Source organism: Lycium ferocissimum, chromosome 12, assembly GCF_029784015.1.
Source record: "Lycium ferocissimum isolate CSIRO_LF1 chromosome 12, AGI_CSIRO_Lferr_CH_V1, whole genome shotgun sequence".
Lineage (NCBI taxonomy): Eukaryota > Viridiplantae > Streptophyta > Magnoliopsida > Solanales > Solanaceae > Lycium > Lycium ferocissimum.
The window spans coordinates 40,987,774-41,013,912 of record NC_081353.1 but is presented as its reverse complement, the minus strand read 5'-3'; the positions used below and the strand labels follow the sequence as shown (position 1 = coordinate 41,013,912).

General features: G+C 35.1%; 2 protein-coding genes and 1 pseudogene across 5 annotated transcripts; 1 reads left to right on the top strand and 2 right to left on the bottom strand.

Annotated features, from left to right (window-relative positions):
* Positions 1-2,933: 2,933 nt before the first annotated feature.
* On the top strand, positions 2,934-6,620 carry LOC132039317 (U-box domain-containing protein 52-like; annotated as a pseudogene).
* A 253-nt stretch (positions 6,621-6,873) lies between these two features.
* Positions 6,874-12,277, bottom strand: LOC132038936 (uncharacterized protein At1g01500-like). Of its 3 annotated transcripts, none has more exons than XM_059429430.1 (3): positions 12,079-12,277; positions 10,532-11,296; positions 6,874-7,392 (listed from the first exon to the last, which is right to left on the bottom strand). In XM_059429430.1, exons 2-3 carry the CDS (start codon positions 11,204-11,206, stop codon positions 7,159-7,161), a joined length of 909 nt encoding a protein of 302 aa, XP_059285413.1. In that variant the 5' UTR covers positions 11,207-11,296; positions 12,079-12,277; the 3' UTR covers positions 6,874-7,158. The 3 variants fall into 3 exon arrangements, with proteins under 3 accessions (XP_059285413.1, XP_059285415.1, XP_059285414.1); XM_059429432.1 differs by lacking the exon at positions 12,079-12,277 and adding an exon at positions 11,784-11,918; XM_059429431.1 differs by lacking the exon at positions 12,079-12,277 and having other exon boundaries at positions 10,532-11,683.
* A 3,659-nt stretch (positions 12,278-15,936) lies between these two features.
* Positions 15,937-25,813, bottom strand: LOC132039966 (syntaxin-61). Of its 2 annotated transcripts, none has more exons than XM_059430530.1 (8): positions 25,637-25,813; positions 20,840-20,905; positions 17,836-17,949; positions 17,418-17,531; positions 17,137-17,330; positions 16,512-16,602; positions 16,301-16,366; positions 15,937-16,184 (listed from the first exon to the last, which is right to left on the bottom strand). In XM_059430530.1, the coding sequence occupies exons 2-8, from the start codon at positions 20,891-20,893 to the stop codon at positions 16,074-16,076; spliced, it is 744 nt and encodes a 247-aa protein (XP_059286513.1). In that variant the 5' UTR covers positions 20,894-20,905; positions 25,637-25,813; the 3' UTR covers positions 15,937-16,073. The 2 variants fall into 2 exon arrangements, with proteins under 2 accessions (XP_059286513.1, XP_059286514.1); XM_059430531.1 differs by having other exon boundaries at positions 25,642-25,813.
* Positions 25,814-26,139: the final 326 nt, after the last annotated feature.

Genomic DNA, 26,139 nt, shown 5'->3' with positions numbered 1-26,139 from the left:
TATTTTTGGGTTATTTTTAAAATTTATGGTCTTAAATATTTCTTATCACATTTGCTCAGTGCTTACTAATAAAATTTAAGCACGAAACAAATTCGATTATGGCCTACGTATATTCAATAAAACTAATTTTCTCTGCCAAGCATGCGCGCATCTCATGCACAACACGTGCATCTCGTGTGCCGCAGGTGCACACATTGCCGTCTTGATTTACGCTTATCGTCCTTCACCACTAATCCCTCTGAATTTGACTTATCCTCTCATTTCTAGTAAAATCTAACTTCCTTATCCTGTTCCATTTCTCCAATCCGCATAATAGCATCTAAATTTCGAGAAACTATTAAACTTATTTACATTCCTATTGTCACTATCAACCATCCATCATCTAAACAGTAAAAACCGCTCTATAATTTCTGAAATTCGAATTTTCAGAAACCAATTTGCGCAAATCTAATTCCAAACATTTTGTGGTCATTGTCTCATTTGAGGATTCTAGTTATTTCAGGGAACAACTTCACTGGGATGATTTCAAACTTCTTAGATTTTAGTGCCAATGATGCTTCGTAGAACCTCTCAAATAACTTCACAGCTTGCTAACCATTACATGTACTGGCTAGACTTGGATTAAAACTATCTAGAACAGTACTGGAAGCATTACAAGTACTGGCTAGACTTGGATTAAAACTAACTAGAACACAACTGGAAGCAGTCCAGCTTTTTGTTTGCTTTATTCTCATTGATCTGATTAGTGCGGCAATCGTCCTTGCAGAATTCAAGTAATCTGCATGAATTAAGCACTGCATTACTTTTAGTAATCAGGCAGCTAATATCATATACTCCCTCCGTCCCAAAAAGATTATCCCTTTTGAGGAAAGCTTTAGAGAAATAAAGAAGGAAGATTAAAATGTGGTTAAAGCGCCTTATATATTTGTGTGTTGTAAATCATCCTTCTACAAAGCTTAAATTGTTTAAATATAGAAATATAGCAATCTTTGGTGACAAACTAAAAGAAGGGCATGACATCTTTTTTTTTTTTTGGGACAGAGGGAGTAGTATCATTCTATGGTAAGAACATGTTAAAGAAGTTCAACACATTTACTTAAAACGCAAAGGACCATTCTTTTAATGAAACATATTATGTGCAAAGGAAAACAGACCTTTGCACCTCAAAGAAAATAAGGAGATCAGGAGCACCCAAAAATGCCCCTGTTTCTGAAATTCGAATGTGAATAAAGATTGGGGTTACCAATTGGGAATTGGAATTGGAATTGGGATAATTAGTCACGTGTGTGGACAGCTGTGTGCCACCTGTTTAATGACTTGCCACTGTGGATGCCAGCTCAAATAAATATCTTAACCGAATTTGGGACTAGGCAGTTAGTTACTTTACTCCATGGAGACTCACTTCTTATTCTTGTTCTTTTACTCAGTTTTAGCTAATAACCCCATCCTCCAACTATGCTCCAACTTGGATCACAAAGCAACAATTACTGGCCAAGAAAATCAGACCCTGCATATTGTGGCTATAAAGTTAACAAATTTGTTGTTCATTCCATGCCAAGTCAAAATCAGCCAAGGAGTTTGCTGTCCATTTTTACTCACTTCACATCATTCAACTGATCATCAGGTTTCTTTCTCCCATGGCCAATAATTCCTGACTGCTTTGCCCAAAAGTTATCACTTGCAAGTCTTGATTTTCTCTCTTTATCTAATAATTTCATCGCAAGTACTGCTCCTATAAAATTTAGAAAATTGAGTTCTTTATCTATCTGCTAATTCACTCACAGGTTCAGTTCTACAAAAGCACATCAACATCTTAGACTAGAAGGCAACTAAAATTTTTTTGGTAAATAAGATCTTATATTACCAAACTGAAACAGTTAAGTACAGAGAAATGGTCTTGCTAATGGACATAGTCCCAGTAGTCCGACTTGCAAACAACATTCAACGACTACTACAATTACAACAGTAGCTAGGATAAATATTGTGATTATCTAGCCATTTTCTCAGGCGACTCCAATTTCCAGCTTTGATATGCACTTCTTGAATGATCTTCTTGACAACTTTTATTAATCAACATGCGCTAAGTTTTCAGAATTGGTTTAAACACTTTTTTTTGGATAAAAAACTGCAAACTGGACATGAAGCCCCAACTATAGATAACACAACTACTAAGCTAAAAGGGGCAGTCCGGCTTTTTATCGCTTTGTTCTCTTTGATCTGATTATTGCGGCATTCAGCCTTGCAGAATGCAAGTGATCTGCATTAATTACACTACATTAGCACAAATAAATCATATATAAAAAGAAAAAAACAAAAATGAATAGTACCTTTACATACATATATATATATATATATCATTTTCTGGATTCAGTAGAGTGGAAGTAGTAGTTACACTCTTTTGGGAATTCTCCCTCTGCTGTTAGTCCAGCATAAGTGGAGGAGCTTGCATGATCATACATTAGTAGTATATTTTAAAGTAAGTATAGATTAGTGTTGAAAGTGAAGGAAGGGAGTGAGCTAGTTTATAAGGGGGTTGGATTGTGGGGGTAGGATCTGCTGCATGTGACAGTTACAGGAGTTTATACAACAAGGTGTGAATGCAAGTGAAAAATTCAAGAATGTTCGCACTACTATTTTTATTTTATTCAATTTAAAGTTAAATATACAATTAAGCTATTTAAGAAAGGGAATGTCCAGTAAAGTTGAGATGGTTTAACCTATTTAAGAAAGGGAATATCTGAATTTTGATTCTACAAGTTTTACCGGACAAAAGCGCACAAACTGAGCTGTTTTCTGATATTGTTTATTTACTCCAAGACTTCTGCATTTGCGCACTGATATCTCCACTAAAATCACACCAATGAAGAAAGATAAATAAGATCATACCTCTTCTAGATAAAAAATAAAAGCATCTCAACTTTAAAGTCTAACAAATGGTTTCAGATTTTAGAAGGTCCTACTGGTTTCTCAAGATTATCCCCTACTGGTTTTTTCAAGATTTTCCCATCCAAAACGCAAAGTTCTTTTTTTTTTTTTTTTTTTTTAAATAAAATGACTTTTATTACCAAAACTTGAAAATTACAAAGCAGAAAAATGAGACTGAAGTTACAACACATCTTCAGCCTCAAACTACCATCACGCTCTAACTCTAAACAATTAAGTGGTTGCTAGAACAAAATGCAAAGTTGAAAGGGGCAAAATTGAGAATTTCTAATTGAGTTCAATCAACCATGCTCATTGTACACCCCAACTCCCACTTCTAATATAGAGAATTTCAATCCGGTTCTCACCTATTTTAATTTATATTATTGTGTCAAAAAATCTGAAATATTATTTTAAGGACACACTAACATTGGTCATTAAGAAAAAGCAATTGATTCTATTAAAAGTATGTGGTTAGTTATTCATTTCATGGGAACTCAGTTTTTTCTTCTTCTTTTACTCAGTTTTAGCTAAGCAGATCCAACTAAGCTCCAACTTGGAACACAAAGCTTTACTGGATTCTTTAGCCAAAAAACTGGCCAAGAAAATCAGACCAATTGGACTGGACTAAGAAGAAGTCACCAAAGAAGTTCGCTGTTGATTCTTTAGCCAATTTTCCTCACTTGACATCTTTTAACTCATCAGGTGGGCCAATCCTGACTGGTCTGGCCAAAAATTAAATCACTTGATCTCTTTCAGATTTCAGATTGGCCAACTGGTTAGTTAAGCCTGTTTTGTAAAGTGCATTTTGGTAGTTAGAAGAGTAATTCTTGGCTTTCTATGTCAGAGCAAAAAAGTTCAAGATGTGCCTAGCTCTTTATCCAAATCTGTGCCTGAATTCTGCTCAAAATATGCCATATCAAGGGGAAAAGTTCTTAAACTTAAGTCAGCAAGTCAACCTGCAACTCCTAGCAGTAAAGCAAGCTCCTGCTAATCATCTCAAACAGGATCCTCACATGATTCCCCCGTTCTCAAGCTCTTATTCCTTAAGTCTATTCACAAAACCCACTCATGGTTGATGAAAGTAAGGTTCATCATTTTTCTGAGCTACTGTCTAGAGCATAAGACTCTTTGGATTATTTTACTTTCATGTAAGTATGTCTTAACATCTTAATTCATGATTTTAATACTATTTCAGCCAGGGGATTTGGGAAAGTATTGGGACCTTTGAGTCTCTTGATGCTGGCAGTCAGAGCATATCTTCTGATAGCAGCAGTGCGTCGGATAGGCATCCTGCCAGCCAGAATAATTCACCCAACTATAGCAATGCCAGTGAGCACACACCAAAGGCATTGTCGGACAGCCAACACAGCAGCACTCCTCATTCACCAGATCAATCTGTCAACAATATCACTGAAGTCTTCAATAAAATTCAACTTATGAGGCAGCCTGGCAGCAAGAATCTTACTCCTATGCCATCGCCGGGTGATAGTGGTGATTTTGGTGAAGGGACACCACCAGCAGAGCTTGCCGGAAGCAGTGAAAATTCCTCCCAGGATACTGTGAATTCAAATTTGGATAATACTCAAATAGTACATGATAGACACTTTGGTAACCTAATACCTTCATCCCAGCACACAGTCAATAACCAAAATCTTCGTATCAATACTAAAGAGAATTCATTCTACTCTACATATGGTTCGAGTAATCTTTCTGGCTCCTCAAATTACCGGTTCTCTTCAACTGTTACCTTCTCAAAAAAAATATTACCGATTCTCTGATATGTCCTTTGAGCATTTGGACTCTGCTCACAATGTTTCAGATGCTTCTAGGTGTTCCATCTCCTCACAAAATGCAGTAAGTTCAAATATGCTCCATGATTTGGCAAAAATGAACCACTCTAAAAGCTTAAACCTTGATTCACAAACCATTTTGGCTGTTGCAGATCACTTGTTATTACACTATTTACTACATCAGCGAACATCTAAAGCAATTATGTCGTCTACTTTTTGCTTGGTAGGAAATCCACGAGCAACTATTCTGCTTGAACTCTGTCCAAATGGACATGTATAGCTAGGAGATAGTTGTGCAATGGACAGTCAAGTCACGATGCCAATTAAATTTTTAACCTCTTTTCTGTTTTCCTTGGTAGTGATTATCACATGATTAGATAACAGCACCAATACTCAGTTTATTTTATGAGAGAAACTTCAGAGTGTTCATAAAAATTATACCAAGCATCAATATGGGCATTCTAGTGTGGATTGAAGCTCTTATGGCCTATCTATTTTACCCATAGTTGCAAGATAATTAAGCGTCCTTGAGCTTATCTAGAAACTGCCATTAGTGTGACCTGAAAGATTGTAACTAAATAGATCAACTGGCAAGTCTTTCCTCATATTTACATGCATTGCAGGCAGAGTTGGAGGAGGAAATGAAAAGGCTAAAATTTAAACTGAAGCCAACTCTGGATATGTACAACGAAACTTGTAGCCAACAGGTCAGTGTTTGGCAGTCACACACTTTTTCAGCACTTCAATTATTCATTTTCATTACTCCAAATAAATAATTATTCATTTAGACCACGGCCCTGAGACTTATTTTCCATCTTTTTAAGGCAAGAGAGATTGATCATTTGAAGTCAAAAGAAGCATGCAACTTAGAAGAGCCAAGGAGGCCCGAGAGGCTTCAGACGCTATGTTGGAAAAGGAGAAGCAAAAGTGCAAAGATGCTTTAGAAGTAGCGCAGATGGCGGAACACATAGCAGAATTGGAATCTAAGAAGCGAAAGTATGTAGAAAGAAAATTTCTGCGTGAAGAAGAAGATAAGAAGAAAGTACAAGAGGCATCTGCCCGCAGTACGATTTGTTAAAGGAGATACTCAACTGAGGAAATTGAAGCTGCAGCAAATTACTTCTCTAGTTCAAAGTTTTAAGGTCAGACATCACACAGGGACAAGCACAGTTTCAGCAAGAGGTACTTTTCCATGTTTCTAAGCTCACGTAACAGATAAGGCAGACATTTTTGGAAATCCAATACAGTTAGGTACTTATTTTTATTGCAGATTGAAGTTCTAAGCCGCTTGAGACATCCAAATGTGGTTCTCCTCTTGGGAGCATGTCCGGAGTACGGATGCCTTGTCTATAAATGTAAGGAGAATGGCAGCTCAGAGGATAGGTTGTTCTGCAAGAACAGTAGTCCTCCTATTCCATGGCCTGCTCGTTTCAGGATAGCTGCGGAGATTGCTGCTGGCCTGATAGCTGCGGAGATTGCTGCTGCTCTTCACTTCTTTCACCGAACAAAACCAGAACCTATCGTGCAACGAGACGTAAAACCTGCTAATATACTCTTAGATGCTAACTACAGAAGTATGAATAGTGATGTTGGCCTAGCCAGATTGGTTCCAGCGTCTGTCTCGGATAGTGTCAGCATCTCATGACATCAACTGCTGGGACATTTTGCTATGTTAACCCAGAATACCAACAGACTGGGATGCCGAACTCATAATCAGATATTTATATTTATTCTTTGGGAATCATGTTATTACAAATAATTACAGCCCACTGCGTTAACGGCCCTTGGAGGAGGCTCTCGTTTATTTGAGATTGGCCAACTGGTTAGTTGAGCCTGTTTTGTAAAGTGCACTTTGCTAGTTAATAAAAAGTTCTCTTTAATTGCCAAAAAAAAAAAAAGTGTAAAAAGAATTTGGCTTCAACCTTTGGGTTTGGGTGGGGTGGGGGAGGGGGGAGGGGGCGGGGGGGGCGGGGAACTATGTATTAAGCCAATAAATATTCATCCATTGATTTACTTGGGGAAAAAGAAAATATATTATACTAGTTGTCAAATGTAAAACATCATCAAACAATATAATTACTGCTTGCCAGGCACTTACACCAAGCCATCAATTTCTCATATGGAAGATTTTACCAAAAAAATAAAAAATACATTGAACTACAAGCCCAAAAAGCTTAGCACAATAACTTCACCAAATGATCATGTACTATAATTTTTTGCAGCCTTACACACCTCAGCAACAAAATGAAACATCAACAATAGTAAGAGTTTGCAACACCTAAAACCAAAAAGGTGATACAAAGAGACTTAACACGAAGACAAAAAGCTAGCAGAAAGTAGTTTACACGAAAATGTATGATTGTTAGAATTCACTCTCAAGACAAGCATATATCTGTTGTTAGCCGTTTGGTTTTATGCAAAAAAGAAATTCAGCAATACATAATCATATAAACCGCCTTCTGAAGTTTCCGGTAGTTGTCTGGTAGGTGCGGACTAACAGACCGACTCCTATTCCAACTCCTACGCAAATGCCAAGGCCGATCCCTACACCAACACGGACCCCAGCATTGAACCACGATAGTTCCCCATCTTCACCATCCATATATTCCGTTTGTCTCCAGTACATGCTGTTGTACTCTTCTTCGCTTTCTGGTTCATACTTACTATACTCTGCAACCTGTGAACACGCAATGAAGTTCAGAAGCTGTGCCAATTCTTGGACTAATAATGTTTGAAAGATCCACTTTTGCTAAATATTGAAATGCTAAAAGCCGGTGAAAATCTTGAGAAGAATTGACAAAGGGAACTCAAAATCTGAAAGTGAGGTGAAATAAGTAAACATCCCTTGCCAATTCAACTTCAAAACTAAAGCAGCACACCAGGCACCAGAGTCGACAAAAGCGTCAATACATACTTGGAACTTTTGACTTAAGTAGGGAGCAAATTTGACCTTTTATCTCTTTTTTTTTTTTCTGGATAAAAGATTAAGTGAAAGGTAGAATGAATTTGGCCTGCATCACGCGTGTTATGGACATTACAAAAGAAAACAAAATGCTGCCAAGATATTATGCATGGCACAGAAGACAATATTAGGAACAGATAGACATGGGAAAATAGACAAACATATTTAAGGCCTTGGACTTTTGCAGCTCGACACTTCAATATATGACTAACATGGGACTTTTCTTCTTTACTCCTTTTGAATTTTGTTTCGGGAGGTCGTACCACATCTAGAGCATGTACCCATCTAGTGGAAAATTCACCAGTAATAACACATAATAAACCACAAGTAAACCAAAAGTCCATTTTAATTAGCTCAATATAAAGGCACAGCGCTCTGGAAGAGCCACAACGGAATGCCAGATGAGGAAAATGGGAGACCAAGCTGATATATTATGATGATAAAGCACCTGCATGTATGGTGAACTGAGTGTCATGAACTTGAGATTGCATATCGGGTCCCCTCTTTAATTGATCGAGGAGATACAATCAGGAAGAAGACATGGTTAATGCCAAATATGTTAAAGAGGATTGCTGGTGCAGTAAAACTGTTTCCACTTAATACGGTGTTGGCCAAAGAGTACATTAGAAACCCATAGGAGGAGTTTAAACCAGAAATTTACATTGAGATGGGAAATGTATTATAGTTGATACTCTGGAAGATCCATGCCTCGGTCACACTCTTTAGGGGAAGGATTTCCCATAGTGTCTTAGCTTGAACATACATACCAATCCCACATCACAAGAAGTTTGCAATATCTTTAGAAGGAATAGTCATGAGATTGAGAGTGTAGCAACAATAAAAAGAAAACTGGAAGGGTATCTGGTATTAATAAGGCAAATTTCTTAAGATAGAATGGGGTAGCTGGGGAATTATAGTGTGAAGGCATGTCATTGATTAGTGCTTGAAGTGTCAAAAGACCCTGGCCTTGGCGACTACTGTAGACATTCTACTAAACTTTATTACTTCCCTACAATTCAGATTAGGGACTATTTCTTTTTTGTTCCAATTTCTAAAAGATACAGCCTTTCGGTAAGTTGGAACGCAGAAGCATGTTTCATCATATGAAGCACAACCAACTTTATCCAAAAAAAAAAAAATAAAAAAAAAGAAGAAGAAGAAGAAAGAAAGAAAGATATGAAGCATGATTAAAGCCAGACACAATTATAGGGTAAAAATAGAAAGTTCTTATGGTCATGCTATCACTCCTTAGTCCCGACTCTGCCAACATAAATGGAAGATGGATGATCATGATAGTTTGTTCAAAGAAATTTAAAGATGGCAAAGCTACTTTTAAGGTGCATGTGCATCGACATTGAAGGGAAAAGACCCTGAAATGTCAGTGTAGCACATATTTTACTTACAGAAGCAATGAAAAGGGAACCAGACCCCAAAAGAAAAAGAAAAAGTTAAGGATATAAATCTAAAAAAAGTCTTCAAGACAGAATCAAGAAAGAATCCAAACAAGGGTATTTTATAAAGACCAGCTTGTTATCATGAAAAGAAAAAGGCTCATTCTTCTAGCAGGTTTGGATTAGGAGTTTACATCAGCCATGTTATGATCAATATAGGTAGTGAAATGGATTCAACTTGACTACACAGGATTATGGACAGCAGCAGATTGCATATGCAGCTTTACTCTTGTTTGAATTATCATGGGGTCTGATAACATAGCACCTGGTGAGAGCTTTGAGGTGTCTGATAGTGTTATCATCCCAAAACAAGAGAACTTGCAGCTTGCCTCCAGTTTGCAGCACTTTGATCCTTTTTTCAGTGTCCTTAGCTTAGAGTAGTTTCTTTTCTTTTATTGTTTGTTTGCTATGTTCTTCTTTTTTCCTATCTGTGTAAATACTTTGATTTTGCAATAAAACACCACTAGCAATCAGCTAGGTGGTTTTCATTTTTTTTTTTTTTTTAAAGTTCAAAAAAAAAAAAAAAAAAAAAAATGAAAAAAAAAAAAGACTCTAGAAAAGCTAAAGCTAAATAACCAATAGTTTGCACATCATTTGCTGTTTAGGGAAGGAAAACATTTGTGCCCCAAATTCAGGTTTTTCCAACTTTTTACCAGGAAAACAACCTGAATAATAGTTTGCATTGAATGAAGCAGTAAATTCACCCTAAAAGAACAAAGGAGGAGGAAGAAGGGACTGCAAGCGTTTTTAAGTTTGTTAATGGTAGAATACCTAACTATCCCCCTAAACTTGACACGGTTTATTCGGTGCACACCTAAACTATTAGTAGTCCTAATTACCCCCTGAACTTGGCAATTTGGTAGCCTTTACTCCCTTGGACGATCTCATCCAGTGTAGTTAAAGGCTCACTTAAGGTGCCTTAAGCCATGAAGCTCAGAGAAGCTATGGGAGAGCGCTTCGCCTGGCTTAAGCAGTGTAGGCAAGGCACTAAGGCGTGCGCCTCATTGCCAAGAGTTCTATCTTGAATCGAGTGGTACTAAACAACAAATAATCGGCAATAAGTGTATTTGTTAAAGAAAACATTATGAATGAATTTTTTACTTTTTTCTTGGATTTCACATATATTTTTATTTTTTCCCTAGCCTTTTTTTTACTTAAGCCCACATACCTGGAGCGCTTTTTTGAGCTTTTCGCCTTTGACAACACTAATCTCATCCTAAGCAATGAAAGTTATTCAGTCCGGACATTTTAAAGGTAGTAGTGCTTCAACTATGTCGAGAATTTGACTGTTTGGATGCCTTATCAGCAATGTTTGCATTTTGTTATGCATTATATAATTTGAAAATACCAAATTACTATACCAAATGGACCCAAAAAGAAAAAATACTGAACTACAATGATACCTGCATATCAAGTCCAGATGAGACATCTTTCTGCTGTTCATCTGTTTCATGCTCCGGGATCGAGTGTAACATACCCTTCCTGTTGTGCTTCTTCCTATGATTCAGCTGCAAACTCTTTGTTAATATGATAGGTGTCCCCGAGAAGCAACCAGTAACAAAAACTTCAATTGTCGGCGGCATTGATTCGGAACCTATAATTTGTTTACCCTTCAGAAAACCAGTCCCCGCATTCATCACCGACTCACAATTCATGTTCCATCTCCTGCCACCACCGTTACTATTGGACATCTCTAAAACCCCAGAGAGGACGAGATCGTCTTTATTGAAAACCTCAAATTTCACGCTTCCCGTCAGCCTTATACTATCAGTGCTCACGAACGTAGCTTCTTCTGATTTCTTATCAACCCGATCCCTTCGAAGGAGGCAAGTCGCTCCTTCCGAATAAATGGAACATCTCGTTCCGTTGACCTCAAGAAGCGTGTCGGGACTTAGAGGGATGTGGTTGAGAGTAAGATATTCCGGGGCGGAATCATCAACCGTAAAATTGCTGACTCTAATGTAGAAAACTCTTATATCTAACCAAGACAACGACAATTTACCACACGATTGGTACGAGGGGTGTCTAATGATTTGGAGATTTCCATTGCTGAGTGATTCATGATGACCATTCTCCATGTTTAATAATCCTCAACAGAATCCTTCACCAGACACCGATATAAGAACATGATCGAACCACGAATCGGGACCCACGTAGGCTAAGGAACCCTGTTCCATTGTCATACATTAATTCTTTTTCAGGCAAAACATGGAGATAACAACAATGGAAATGCAAAAAGGGAAATTATTCCACAAACCACACAGAATATAAAGGTTACAGGTAATAAAGGGACCAAGATTTTAGGAACATAAATAGTAGTTGATACAAGGAGAATAAAAGACAGAATTTTGAGTATATAATGGAATTAAATTATCTAAAAAAAAAAGGGATCTAAAGGTAATTAGATGCTTTCTTATAGGATCAAATATATTTTTAACCAAGCAAAATTATGACAAGAAGGCTATAAAAAAGAGCATAAATAGAAGAGGTCAATGAGAAACAAGAATTAGTCATACAAGTTATAACTAAACTAAAAAAAAAAACATGGCATAAAAATCAACCCTTTCCACAAATTGAATAAAATGAAAATCTTGCAAATAAGACTATGAATTAGCAGCAAAAATCAAAGATTCTTGAAAATAAACACAACCCCACCAGTAAATTTAGATGACAAATCACAAAACCAATCCAAAGTTGAAATCTTTTTTACTTTTTCATCTCTTAACTCTCAAAATCAAGAATTGAATTGGATATAAAAAGAGAGGTATTATCAAAGGAAATACAAAGAAAAAAAAAAGAAAAAAAAAAGGAAAGTTACTAGCAATTTACAATTTACAATTTACACACAACAACCCATAAGCAGCCAAAAAAAAAAAACCACCTACTAGCCAAGAAATAGAAGAGGAAATTACAAACAATAGCCAAAAATTTCTTTTGTTGATAAACTTACCAAGAAAATCTTGCATCCACTAGCCTCTTTTTTTTCTACTTTCTCAGTCTTTGTGTATATCTTATACAAGCAACAAACAATCTTTCAAATCATTTTCAATTTCCAAATAAAGGTGATGTTTTTTATCAACTTTTCACCAACTTTTTTGGCTAAACATTAAATACAGTGATGCTACTCTTGTGGAATCTTTTAACAATTCACTTTCAACATATGTAGATATTAGTCCTATCAAAAAAAAAAAAAAGTCCTATCATATTACTGTACTAATGTTTACGTGGCTCTAATAAAAAAAAATAAAAAATAAAAACGTATTGGAGGATGAAAAATGACAAAAATGGTCCCTTATATTTGGGAGTAGGTTCAAAATAGTCCTTAAAGTATGCTTTGAACAACTTTGATTCCTTAGCCAAATATTTAGCAAACTTTTTTTGTTAGACTTGACGAGACCGTAACAAAAAGATTTAATCTAAAACACTAGGAAAGTCCCTAAAAAATTGTTCTAGATACAAAAAACTAGATAAAAAATAGCAGAAATTGCATAAAAAAAAATTGCACCAAACTCTGAAAAAATGATTTAAAAAATAGCAGAAACTGCGAATGTACCTCCAAATGTGAGTTACCGCTAAATTCTTTTATTTTTTGACAATTTTTTGTCAAATCTAATAGAAGGTGTTCGTTAAATAGTGAAAAGACCAAAATTATTACAACTTTTTTCAAACTTAAAAAGATCAAAACTGTTTATAGCATACTTTAAAGACTAATTTGAACTTACTCCCAAATATAAGGGACCCATTTTCTCTTTGGAGGATAAGGAAAATCAGAAATGTTTATTTACGCAGTATAATATCCATGTTTCCTGTAGTGATTCTTTTTATATTCAGAAGATAACATCCATATCCATTCATGTTAAGGTTACTGTCCAAGATAGAGCAAACAATAGTTTAATTTCAAAATATTCAGGTATGGACTATATGAATTTTATTTTATTTTGTTCCCTTCAGATACTTAACAATATATTTTTAATATAGAATAAATAAAGAGTAAAAAGTTTTGTTAAAGTAGAGGTCAGTCATACTTATTTTAACATTAATTTATTAATCTCCAACCAAAAGTCAGATTTGTGGTAAGTACAACAACAATAGCTCTGTCTTTATTTCAATTGATTGGTATAGCATAGTTATAGTCTCTTTAGTATTGTCTCTTTAACTATTGTACCATTTTAAATACTATTAAAAACGAATAAATAAAATATAACTTATCATTTAATAAGTGTGGACTGATTTTTCCTCTTAAATATTGTGCATACTTCTTTAATATTAAAAGTATAGTTGAACACAATTGTCAACTTTAGATTCATGTATAATTTATCTTATCTTTATATCGACCCATCCGAATTTTAAACATTCAATCGTTTTATCAATTTTTTCGCTATTTTTCATTTTCAAACACACATATAAATACAAAAAATAATTAATTAAGTTACCTGATTTTTTCTTTTAAATATCATGCAATTTGACACCAAAATTTAAAAGCGCAAGCACAACATTTAATATTAAAAGTATAATTGAATTATTTTAACATTCATATATTAATATTTTGATTTCCTTTAATGAGACATTGGGAAAAGGAGGTTTTAAAAGAATTTAAGCAAGAAGAAATGTTGATGTTGATGGGGGGCCAAACAAAGAGATTTTTTGATCACATCGTGAACCTTAACAATATATTTTTAATATAAATAATGGAAGAGTAAAAAGTTTTGTTAAAGTAGAGGTCAATACTTTTTAACATTAATTTATTAATGTCCAATCAGATTTGTGGTAAGTACAACAACAATAGCTCTGTCTTTATTTCAATTGATTGGTATAGCATAGTTGTAGTCTCTTTAGTATTGTCAAAATACATAACAACAATAATAACTATCACTTCATTCGTACCATTTTAACTGCCGCTTTAATTCTTTTCAAGACTATTAAAACACACATATAAATACAAAAAATAATTAATTAAGTTACCTGATTTTTTCTTTTAAATATCATGCATACTTCTTTAATATTAAAAGTATAATTGAACACAATTGTCAACTTTAATTTTAAATTCCTAAACAACTATTTAGAAACAATTTTTTGAGCTAAAACGATAATTAAAATGGAACAGAGGGAATATAACACATCAATCTCAAACAAGTTAAGATTGATGCATAATTTATCTTATCTTTACATCGATCCATCCGAATTTATTCAAACATTATTGTCAAAATATTAAAAGGTGCAGTCGACAGTTTGACACCCCTTCACCTGAAAATTGCATTATATAGATAGGTAAGAGGTTGCATTACACACACAACACACACATTGAATTATTTTAATTTCTATTCATATATTAATATTTTGATTTCCTTTAATGAGACATTGGGATGAAAGGAGTTTTTGGGTTGGGGGTATAGGGGGTGAAGAATTTATGAGCAAGAAGAAATGTTGATGTTGATTGGGGGCCAACAAAGAGATGGGTCTTGGATCACATCGTGAACCTTATCTCCAAGAGAAAATTTTCAGTTTTACGAGGTCGGTGGTATCTTCAATTGAATGAAAGTGATGTTTAGAATTTAAGCTACCAAAGTTAAACATGACCACATGCACTTTCTTAATTTAAAGTTTATCATTAATTAAGAACGCATTAGCCCACTGAATTTTTAAGGTAACTGGTTTTGGTTACACACTTTGCGTGTGTAACTAATATCAATAGTTATATTCCCTCTGTTCTATATTAGTTGTCCACATTATTATAAATATCCGTCTCAAAATATTTGTTCATTTATAAAATCAAGATAGAATTAATTAAGTTTTTCCTACTTTGCCCTTAACATTAATTATTTTTTAAGGTAATCAATATTGATTAGAGTGCAATTAATTGAAGAAAGATAAGGGTAATGTAATAAAAAAAATATATTTATTTATGAATTCTTAAAGGGCGTGTAAAGAGAAAAGTGAACAAGTAATATGGGACGAAGGGAGTATAATTTTTGATTTTTTTTTTAATTTTAAAAAGTGTAAGTTTTTGGAAATGAGGAATGGTCATCTCATTTAGCTAACTCAATAGAGGAAGAAATCACGCTGCACACAAGTTCTCAGATGTCTTCTTGTGATTTTTGATTTTTTTTTTTTTTTGGTAGAAATATTTTATTGAAATTATTGTTATTTCTGTGACCTAATAAACAGATAAGTGATACGAAAATATTTTATTAGTATGATTCTTTCGAGATTTGTCAAGTAACAAAATTGAAATCATTAAATATTTTGATCTTTTAGATATTTGATAATGAAGAGGTTGGTCTGTTACTCCTAAAATTTATTTTTTGACAAATGACAAAGTAAAATCTAAAATAACTAATAGGGGTAAAAACATTATTCACCCAAAGATTTGGAGTTATACATGTTTTGTCATCTGGACTAAGTGTTAGCGATTACCAAATCTTACGTCGCTGAATTAAGCAATAAATCCAATTTTAAATTTTACCTCATATATCCCATTTTTAATATAAAAAAAGCTCGCTCCATTAAATAAAAATAATCTTTGCATTATTAATCTCAACATTATGAACCTTGTGTTATAAATCCTGTATGTATAACTTGTTTCTTACTTATTTATTTCAGACAAATGCTAGAGACATTTGCTACTAGAAATATTCGTAAAATCTTGACTTAATTCAACAAGTATAATTTACTCCGATCTTCATAAGTTTTAAGTAAGTTTGACATGTTATTTTAACAAGTCTAATTATATTAAAATTCCAGTATCCACGCTTAATATACAAAACCAATTCTTCGACATACTTTAAAATAGGAGATGACAACATCTATATGAATGTGAATACCAATTTTTCCAATTCAATTATGCTGTATACATGCCAGTTTACTCCATAACAATACGTACATACACTAGGTCGAGAAAACCAAAATGAATTGAATAAAAGCAAAACTATCAGAAAACAAATGAAACTAGGTCAAGAAAACCAGAACGAAAAGAACAATAAACAAAACTATCAGAAAACAAATCATCATCATCTGTCCCTTGAAGCTCGCCTTCTTCATTACCATGGAAACCTTCTTCTGCAACAAATTTGTGGTGTCAACATGATCAGAATACTATTATACCATCGATAAACGTTCATTGGAGATGTAGCTGACTTAGAAATTTGAAAACTAGAGAAAGCACAAGTGATTACCTGAACAAAATCAAGACGATTAGATGTACTGTCCATCTCCGTGTCCAACTCACTTAAGATCTTGTCCTGCAAGGAACATATATTGATTTTAACTACATCAGAGAAGTTCAATAGAAGCTTGAGAAAATTAGTTAAATCTGCTGCATTTGTTGAGTGCCGAGAAATTTAAGGAACCGATTACGCAGGTGATAACCAAATTTCAAACACTGACATGTGAGAGAAGTTCATCATGTATGGTGAGCCCAACATCTCCAATTCTAACTATGCTGGAACTAAGCTCGTCTAGCTCTTCATCCTGTTGCCTGCACAAGGAATCATATCTGTTGTCAGTAGTGCAAGATCCAGAAAATAGCTCCACCTATTCCAAGACTAAATAAAGAAAACAGGCTTTCAGAAAGTTACATTCAAAACCCATAAAAATGCCATAGTATCATCTTAATAGATTCAAGATTCTGCTACATTCTCTAAATTCTATGTTAATTAAAGTCTTCTTGAATCTTGACATAATTTTAGGTACTAAAGGGTAATGAATACAGCAAACTATTCCATGATAAACGAGAGTAGACAAAATCAGAAAGCTAAAAGACATGGCAGAATGGTTATGACTATGACATGAAGATCTTGGGGAGGTTGATCATACATATCCTTCTCCCCACATAAATAAAATCAAAGGCTAGGATGTCCACAATAAAGATTGAGAAACCATTAACAAGATTTGTCACAATTATAAATGGATTAAGTGTGTGCAAGATTTTCCATGAGATTGGAACAAAAATGAGTCAGTAATAAAAACATGACAAACAAGGACAGATGCAAAGAAATGGAGGGAAGATTACCTCATAAGAAGTAATTGCCTATCTGATTCTGATGATATGAAGTCGTCATTATTCCGGGCAGTGTATGCATTGGATCCCTCTCTCTGATCAGAATCTGGCAATCTCAATAGTTCTCGCCGCATCCCACTAAGATTAGATGTACTTGTCCCATTTGACTGCTTTCCAGCTACTACAGCTTTCTTCATGCTTCCCACCTGGTTAAAGACAATTAAATTACCTATTTTATTTTAAGGAGTTAAGGAACAAAAGAATATATGTGGCATCAACAGAATCAGTTATACTTGAGCGCGCGCATTGCTGGTCCATCTTCTTCTTTTATCAAGCTCAATATCATTAATACCATACCAAGAAGGATCTCTTGCCGCAACATCAATTGTTTTGTCCAATTCATCCACCTTCTCATCAAGAAAACAAGAATTCAGCATTGATAAAAGGATATGAAGTTAGTCAAAGTTACTGTAGATCAATATCAAATCACATTGACAGAAAAACCATTTTTTTTTTCTAAGTGCTAAAGTCGACAGATTGGTCAGTACAAATTCATAGCCTGAAACTTAAGACAGGTGCAACACATCAAACATGCAAAATTGTATCTAGCTATCTGAAATCATCATTATTCATTCACGTACAGGCAAGCAGGAAGAAACAGTGATAGATATCAATTAATCATGTTTCAAGGAGCTACGTTTTCGGACATACCTGCCACTCAATGCTCTCACATGAAGCAAGAAGTTCTTTGATAAGATGTACTTGCTCACTACTTTCTCTAGGAGTTTGCTCCCATTGATGAAACGTGGACAAGAGCTTGTCAATCTAACGAAGCAGGCATTTCAAGACTCAAGAGTTAGAATCTATAGTCAACAAATTTGAGCACAGATGAGAACAAGCAGATTCTAACAGCAAGGAAAGTCTCAGTTTATCTTTTGTTTCTTAACAGTAAAAGCGATAGAAATTCTCAGTTTATCCTGCTTGCCTTTTGATTTCTTGTACAATAATACACAATATAACCTCAAAAAAAAATCATAAAAGTAGCTTGCTTTTTTTTTTCCTTCCGCTTCCTCTTTTCAGCATGAGATGGCTCAGGAAAGAATCAAGACGACTATATTTAGATAGTGTACAAAGCTAAGCAGGTCTTTAGACACTCTGTGATCAGTAACTCATTTACTATGTAAATATATAAGCACGCAAGTGCGTAAAGAGTTATGCCATATTAAGAGAACTAAAATAAACATCACCGAACTCCAATAAAACTTTCTCAAATCAAACCGGAGGCAGATCAATGATAGCTGAGGGCCTTCCTGCTCACAGAACACACCTCAAAAGCTTTACGAAACAGAAATTACTTTGCGTTTTTTTTATTGGACAAGTACATTCTTTGCATTCTTCTGTCAACAAAAAAAGAAAAATAGATAGACTCTAATAGAGGGAGTAACAGTCTTCCTACATAAAGACATATTTTACAATTTAATCTCTAATCTTCATCTCACATTCAAATTGATTCTTACATTTAACTCCGAGTATAAAAGTATGCACTCACGAAGTATTTTTGTAGTATTTGCAACACTTGGGTTATTTTTCAACCCATGCCAAAAGATTTTCTTCTACATACATATCAGTGAAGGATAATCATAAAGAATATTTGCCAACATGAACGAATGTTTGAGAGCCTGATACTTACAAAATCCTGCTTTGTTTATAATGACGGTGGTGACCGTACGAACTTCCATGCACCTCGACTATTCCATCGAAAACCTGATATCGCCCACCGACACAGGTATCGGGTAACTCTGCCCACTAAGGCTTAGGCAAATGGAAAAAAATAAGCTAGTGTTTTAGCTCAGGTGGGATTTGAACCTGAGAGGCTGAGACCTCGTGGTTCTCCTCCAGCTTCATTGACCACTAGGCCATATCTTTGGGTGCTATAATATCATGTTATTTGACACTCATTTGTTGGTGAATTTGACAGTCTGAAAATCCTTAATGTATATACTGTTTATATTCAGCTATTTGCATCCCGGATTGTAGATACACTTGGGTTATTTTTCAACCCATGCCAAAAGATTTTGTCATGGCTTTTTTGCGCTTTCGAACGAATGTTTCATTCCATAATGCTTTGATCAGTACGAACTTATTCCTTATCGACCTTTTCTCGAAAAAAATGTTTTCGAGGGTCTCGTAGTTCTCCTCCAAACAGCCTCCATATCTTTGGGTGCTATAATATCTCCCGAGATAGGGGTATATCTTTCTATTCGATTATTTGCATCCACATCTTTTCACCCTCCTTTTTTCGCTTTCGTTAGTTTCATTTCCATATACCGCTTTGATCGACTCTCCCACGTTGTGGGATTTAACTGGGTATGTTGTTGTTGCATCGCCTGGATGCTTCTGTTAATAATATTGCATTACTCGATTAAGAAAAATCATCTACGCATATCCAGAAACTATGGATCTCATTGTTCTATAGAGTTTTGAAGCCAGAATCCAGTTTAGGCTTTTACCTAACTGTTTGAATTTCGGTAGCTCTTCTGGGTTTACTTTATCAAAGGGTTCCGGTGAACTCCCAAAGTTACTCTCACCTAAAATGATAGTAGTAAGGCTTCCTATAAATTTACTTATAAAAACAAGTTTTCTATATCTTCTTTCGTGTATTGACTGTATTCTTGAATGTCTTGAATGGTAGCCATCGAGTATACGCAAAAACCAAGTTCAAAAAATGGTAAATATATTGATATGTTGCTTGGTTTTCTTTGCTCATGGCAGTAATGTGCTTAGTTTCTTCTGCAATTTACTCATCCCTTATGATCTTTAAATCAATGAACAGGTACTGCAGACAGAGGGAGCATAATTCTTTTAGAGGCTAAATTCCGATCATCATTCCAACTAGTGTTCCTGCAATTTAGATTCCTCTATTTCATGATTTTTAGCTCCTGAACCTCAGAACTAAGATTACTTTTTTTCTTTTTCTTTTTCGTTATGCGATTACTTTTTTAGAACTAGTTGATCTCTTATTCCTTTCATCGCTTGAAAGGAGATTAACATCAAGCACTTAATGAAGTGCTAAACAGCAGGAAATGAATACACCATTCCCGAAATGGAGATTGTAATTTCTCTTCTTGGCCTATTTCAAGAGGATAACCACTTGCCTCATGCAGAGTTTTCTATCAGGTATTAACTAGATCTTCTTATTTTATTTTATTTTTTTTAAAATGGTGGTCTTTGGGCCAACTTGCGCACCTCGACCATTTCACCAAGTACCTGCTAATCTGCTACGTTCCACCAACACAGATCAATGGTAACTCCACTTACCAAGAATAATCAGTGTCTAAAAGTGGTCCTTATGATCTCTATTAAGAAATTCTTGGCCAATAAAAGCTGGCATAAACAGTATTATCAAATTCGTAAAGAATAGACAGCGCCTTACTAGTTATTGGAGTACTTTATTTTAATCCTTAGTCCAGAAGCATTCTAGTTTGTCTCATAAACAAATTACCCACCCCTCCCTTCCCCCTAAAATGTTGAGAGAGAGAGAGAGAGAGAGAGAGAGATGACAGAAAACACCATCAACCCTTCCTGCATCCATCTCCCATACAAGAATAAGAACATACTAATTTTAAAAAAAAAATCAAATCAAATCTTAGACGAATGAGATTTACTTCACTTCAAGATTATTAGAACATTACTAGATAGAAGTAGGTGAACTTACAGATTCTTGAATTTCCTCCTTGACAATATAAAAGGGATCTTGAGCTGAAGACATCTTCAACACCAACTGTAAAACAGTCAACTGGACACATCAGAAAAGTAAAAACATATATAATAGATATAAAAAGCATCAGTAGAAAGATGACGGAGAACTATCTCTTGTGCCTGACATTGCACAGTAGTACATCTCAAAATGCTTAAAGTGTATTATGACAAATGGAGATACAGCAGCAATGAAGCAAGTAGGCCTTTTCCGAGAAAATATGAAAATTATCAGAAGGATGAATTCCAAGAAATACACACTTACACATGACCGAAGTAATATGTTTATAATCTATAGCCCTAACTACTTCCAATAAAAAGGCATTACCGATATCAAGTGAAAAAACTCAAAATAGTCCCTTCAATAAAGAGGTATGTGTACTTTTTTTTTTGAAACAGGTACCTAAGTTACTCGGACTCGGCAGTTTGGGTGCTGTACCCGTGTCGACACGACACTGACACGGGTAAGGGTATGGGATCTGTGTCGGATCCGAGATCGGGTGTGTTGGGGAAAATTCAAGATTTGAAGAGATGGGAAACAGAATACCCGCTGCTATGTAGTAACAGAGACATGGGTTGTGTTGTACTGGGAAAAAACAGAGACGTGGAAAAGGTTTTGTTGGGGAAGAAGATTTAGAGAAGAACGACGCAGATGCAGAGACGAACAAAGATGTAGAGAGTAAAGGCAGATTGCAAGTTGAAGCTTGAATTTCAACAAGTGTAGTACTGGAATCTTACCTCAATTTGTTGATTTCACCGGATTCAATAGATCTATGGAAATTGTTGGCTGCCCAAAAAAACAAAAACAAAAAATTTAGGAATTGAACCCTTTGCTAATTTGCTGCCAGTTGGTTGGTCTATGAGGATAAACATTACATATAATTACAACTAAAATTCTATTTTTTTTCACACCCTTCTCAAAAACAAAATTTACAGTTTTAATTTAGAGTTTCAATCTAAATAATATACAAGTATTTAACTGTAAATTAAAGATCTGTATATGCTTTGAAGGCAAACATTTTTCATTTAAGTAAACTTCATATATATTTTTTGAGATGGAATTTTTTTAATTTTTTTGGGATTAAACTTCATATATATTACAAATAAGTATATGCTCTAAGTAAGCAAATTGTATTAATTAACCTAGTTATGCTATTTATAAATGTTTTCTTGGAAAAAAGGGATAATATCTAAATTAATTATTAGCATGTTAATTTTTCATAATTATGCATATTTTTTATAGCTATATTTTTATATTTAAAATTTATTTTTAGCCGAATCCCCGCACCCGTACCCGTACCTAGATCCGTATCCCCGAATCCTAAAATTTTGATCATGAAGGATCCGACCCTCGGATTTGTACCCGTATCGGACACCCGCACCCGAGTCCGAGTAACTTAGAATTAGGTATGCGTACTTTGGTTCTTGATATATAAAACTAAGCATATATGTTCCTTTATGTTTGTTAAAAGTGAAGACGTTTGGTCCCGGTTGAACCTAAAATCCTTAAACTAATGGAAAAGTGCATGTGCTAACAGAGCTACATTAAATAAGGTAAGCAACCTGTCTTCTACAGCTAACTTGTCTGAAAAGTGAGAAAACGTAAAGAACCCCGACTGAATCAACTTTAACAAGTCCATGTTACCCTTCGGGGTTTGTAATGGCAGTCGTTATTGATATAAAGGTTCCAGATTGTCTTTCATTGCCTTTCGGTAAAAGCGGTATTTCCAAGAACTCAAGAATTCTACTTAGATAAGAAAATTTTATCCAAGAGGTATGAGAATCAAAAACCTAAAACTCCAATGAGAAAAAGGGTCTTCAACGTATTCGAAAAGTCAGCTTTTCCCGGCAAAATTTCATATCTAATCCATTTGAACTCACAAAATTCAAATTAAACTGATCCTCTTTTGATAATTGCGGAAGACATATAGGGTTTTTGTTTTTTATTTCACGAGACAAAGAAAAGGAATATGAATATGAGAGAGGAACCTGGTACTTGATTTTATTGGAGTCGCTCGGGAATAGACTGGAGAGGGTGAGAGTAGTTTGAAAGAGGCCACAACCCTGGGCTGATGTGCAGTACATTTTTGAGCTTTTATACAGTCCAATACAACAATCCAGTGAGCCCCTTGATGGATTCCACTCTAAATTAATTTATTGTTTTTTTCAGAAATTCAAATCCTTCGTACATGGGTCATATCCAAGAGAGCATGGTTCTTAAAAATTTTGATTGACATTACCGAAGTGCTTAGTCTTCAGGACACATTAAGTATAGTTCTTCATGGATTTTAGTTAATAACAAGTGACATTAAATTGCTTACCTTCGAAAAGAAATGTCAATAACTATTAAACTAAAATCCTTGCACAACTATATCAAATGTGTCTGAAAGGCTAAGCACTTTAGTGATGCCAATGAGACGAATACAAACATCTGGTCTCTCAAAAAATACCCGTGTTTTTTTTATGACAAGGGAACCCCAGCAGCTACCCTTCGGGTGCGCGCAAGGTAAACCACGCTCCTGTGCAATAGCCTACAAACCACACAGGAGAGATAACCTGCACTAGACAAGCCCCATGCGACGAGCTCGACCCAGAAGGCAAATCCCTTGCTGTCGTAGACTAGGGATTTCGAACCTAAGACCTCCGATATTGAAGCCCCATGCTCAACCAATTGAGTCACCCTTGCGGGTTACTGCTTATCAACTTTTAATGGATATGAACACAAGTTTGTGCCCAAGGGCATACCGATACAACTCAGACTACAGCTCAGCTAACGCTGCTCCACATGTTGCTAGTGGTAACGAACGTCCAGCTGTATATAGTACTGGGGGCATGTTACCAGTCTTAAAAAAGAGTACTGGGGACCAATTCATATCTCTATGATATGGCAAGGGTGGTTGCTGAGGCATCGTGTGACGTTGTAATAGCCATAGGTATTTTTGCAGTTTGTTCTCATGGGTCATTTGCACTTATAGATTCTCCTGGATCTACCTATTCTTATGTATCACTACAATTTGTGTCTTGTTTGAAAAGGGTATTAGAGTTCTTAGACGAGCCATTTGTTGTCTCGACTCCAAAGGTGGTGGACTCTATTGTTGTGGATCAAGTCTACGGAGATTGTGAGTCTCAATACAGGGCAAAGACACCATGGTTGACTTTGATGTCATTATGGATATGGATTGGTTGTTGTTACATCATGCAACACTTGATAGCCACACCGTGGTTGTGAGGTTTTGGTATTCCGAGGAACCGCAAGTAGAATGGAAGGGTATATTTCCATGACACAGGGCAAGAATCATATCTTTCACGAAGCTGCAGACGATGATTAGTCAGGGTTGCTTGGACTTTATTGCTACATTTCATGATACCCGAGAGGGGGTAAAATGCTCGCAAATGTTCCGGTCATATGTAACATCTGAAGGTGTTCCAAGATGATCTACACAACCTACCTCCCATAAGGGAGATTGAGTTCTACACTGATACTTTACTAGGGACACATCCTATTTCTATTACTTCATCAGGAACACATCCTATTTCTATTACTTCATCAGGAACACATCCTATTTCTATTACCAATATTCCCCAGTACCATATGGTCCAGCGAAGTTGAGAGAACTGAACAGGGGCGAATTTATGTGCAAATTTTAGGACACGTGAACCCATTGTCTTTCCGCAAAACTAGATATTTTATGTACATATTTTCTAGAATTGATCTAATATTACTTAATTGGCACCCATGCTACAAAAAGGTTTAATGGTCCACTTTGTTAAAAGATTAGTTATTTACCCAAAGGAACAAAGATCAAATCCCACTTAATGATTTTTTTTTTTCTACTTTCTTTAGTAGTGCACCCATATTCTAGTAATCTTAGATTCGTCTCCGGCAACTGAAGGTACATATAAAGGATTTGCTTGATAAAGGGATTCATCAAGCCTAGTGTATCACCGGGCGGTGCACCGTCAGTGTTGTTTGGACTATGAGCAGCTCAACAAGAATAAGTATCCATTGCCTCATATACTAAGGACCCGTTTGGCCATGAGAATTTTTTACTTTTTTCTGGAAAACTTTTTCACTTTATTTGGAAATCAACTTTTGGCCATGAAAATGTTGTGTTTGGAATTTGAGAAATACCTAAACCCATGTTTTCACCTTTTTCACTTTCAATACATTCAAACAACCAAATATTCTTTGCAATAACTATAACCAAACACAACTCCATCTTCAACTCCAACTTCAAAATTCCAAATAAAGTGAAAAATATTTGGTTTTCATGGCCAAAAGTGAAAATATTATTTGACTCCAACTCCATCTTTTTTCACTTTCAATACATGGCCAAACGGTGTATTTTTCATGTATTGAAAGTGAAAACATGGTTTTAGGTATTTTTCAAATTCCAAATACAACTTGAACTTGCATTTGAAATTTTCATGGCCAACACTGATTTACAAATAAAGTGAAAAAATTTCATGGCCAAACGGGTCCTAATAAGTATCCATTGCCTCATATAAATAATTTTTTTGATCAATCGAAGCTACAAATCAGACACATTAAACAAATCGCAGAGCAAAATTAGAACCCAAAACAGCAAATTTCGTAGTAAATATCAGAAAACCTTAAGGCCTAATTAATCGCAAAAACTCAGAACCAAGAAAGGCCTAAATTGAACCAAATCCAGACATGTAGTACAAAAGAGAGAAGATCGAACAAAAATCAAACCAAAACTAGAGGTGCAAAGTGTAATTTCTTAATTCTTACCTTACCTCACAAAGTCTCGAGACAAAACTAGAGGTGCCAAGTGTAAAGATTCTGAGTAATTGAAGGATTGAAAGTTTAAAGATCAGTAACTGTGTGAGCTAGAGAGAAAGAGATCGAGATTTTGATTTTGGAGTTTGATGCTTGGCTGTGTTGCTGTGATCTGTAAAGACGAACAGAAATTGGGTTTGGCGGGGGGGGGGGGGGGGGGAGAAAAGGGTCAATTTTACTAATTATTCGAAATAGGATGATTTTGTCCACCATTTATTTTTGGGATAATTTCAATAATATACGGTCTAAAATAAAAAATTACATCATTGTAGCCATATTTATAACATCCGCATAGTCAATTTTTCACGGTATACAATATTATATTTATATAATAATATACAACTTTATACTCATAATGTATCAACTTGTATAAAAGTGTAATAGTATATAAGAGATGTTTATACATATTTTTACACTGTTATACAAATTATATAAACTTATACAAAAATTGATTT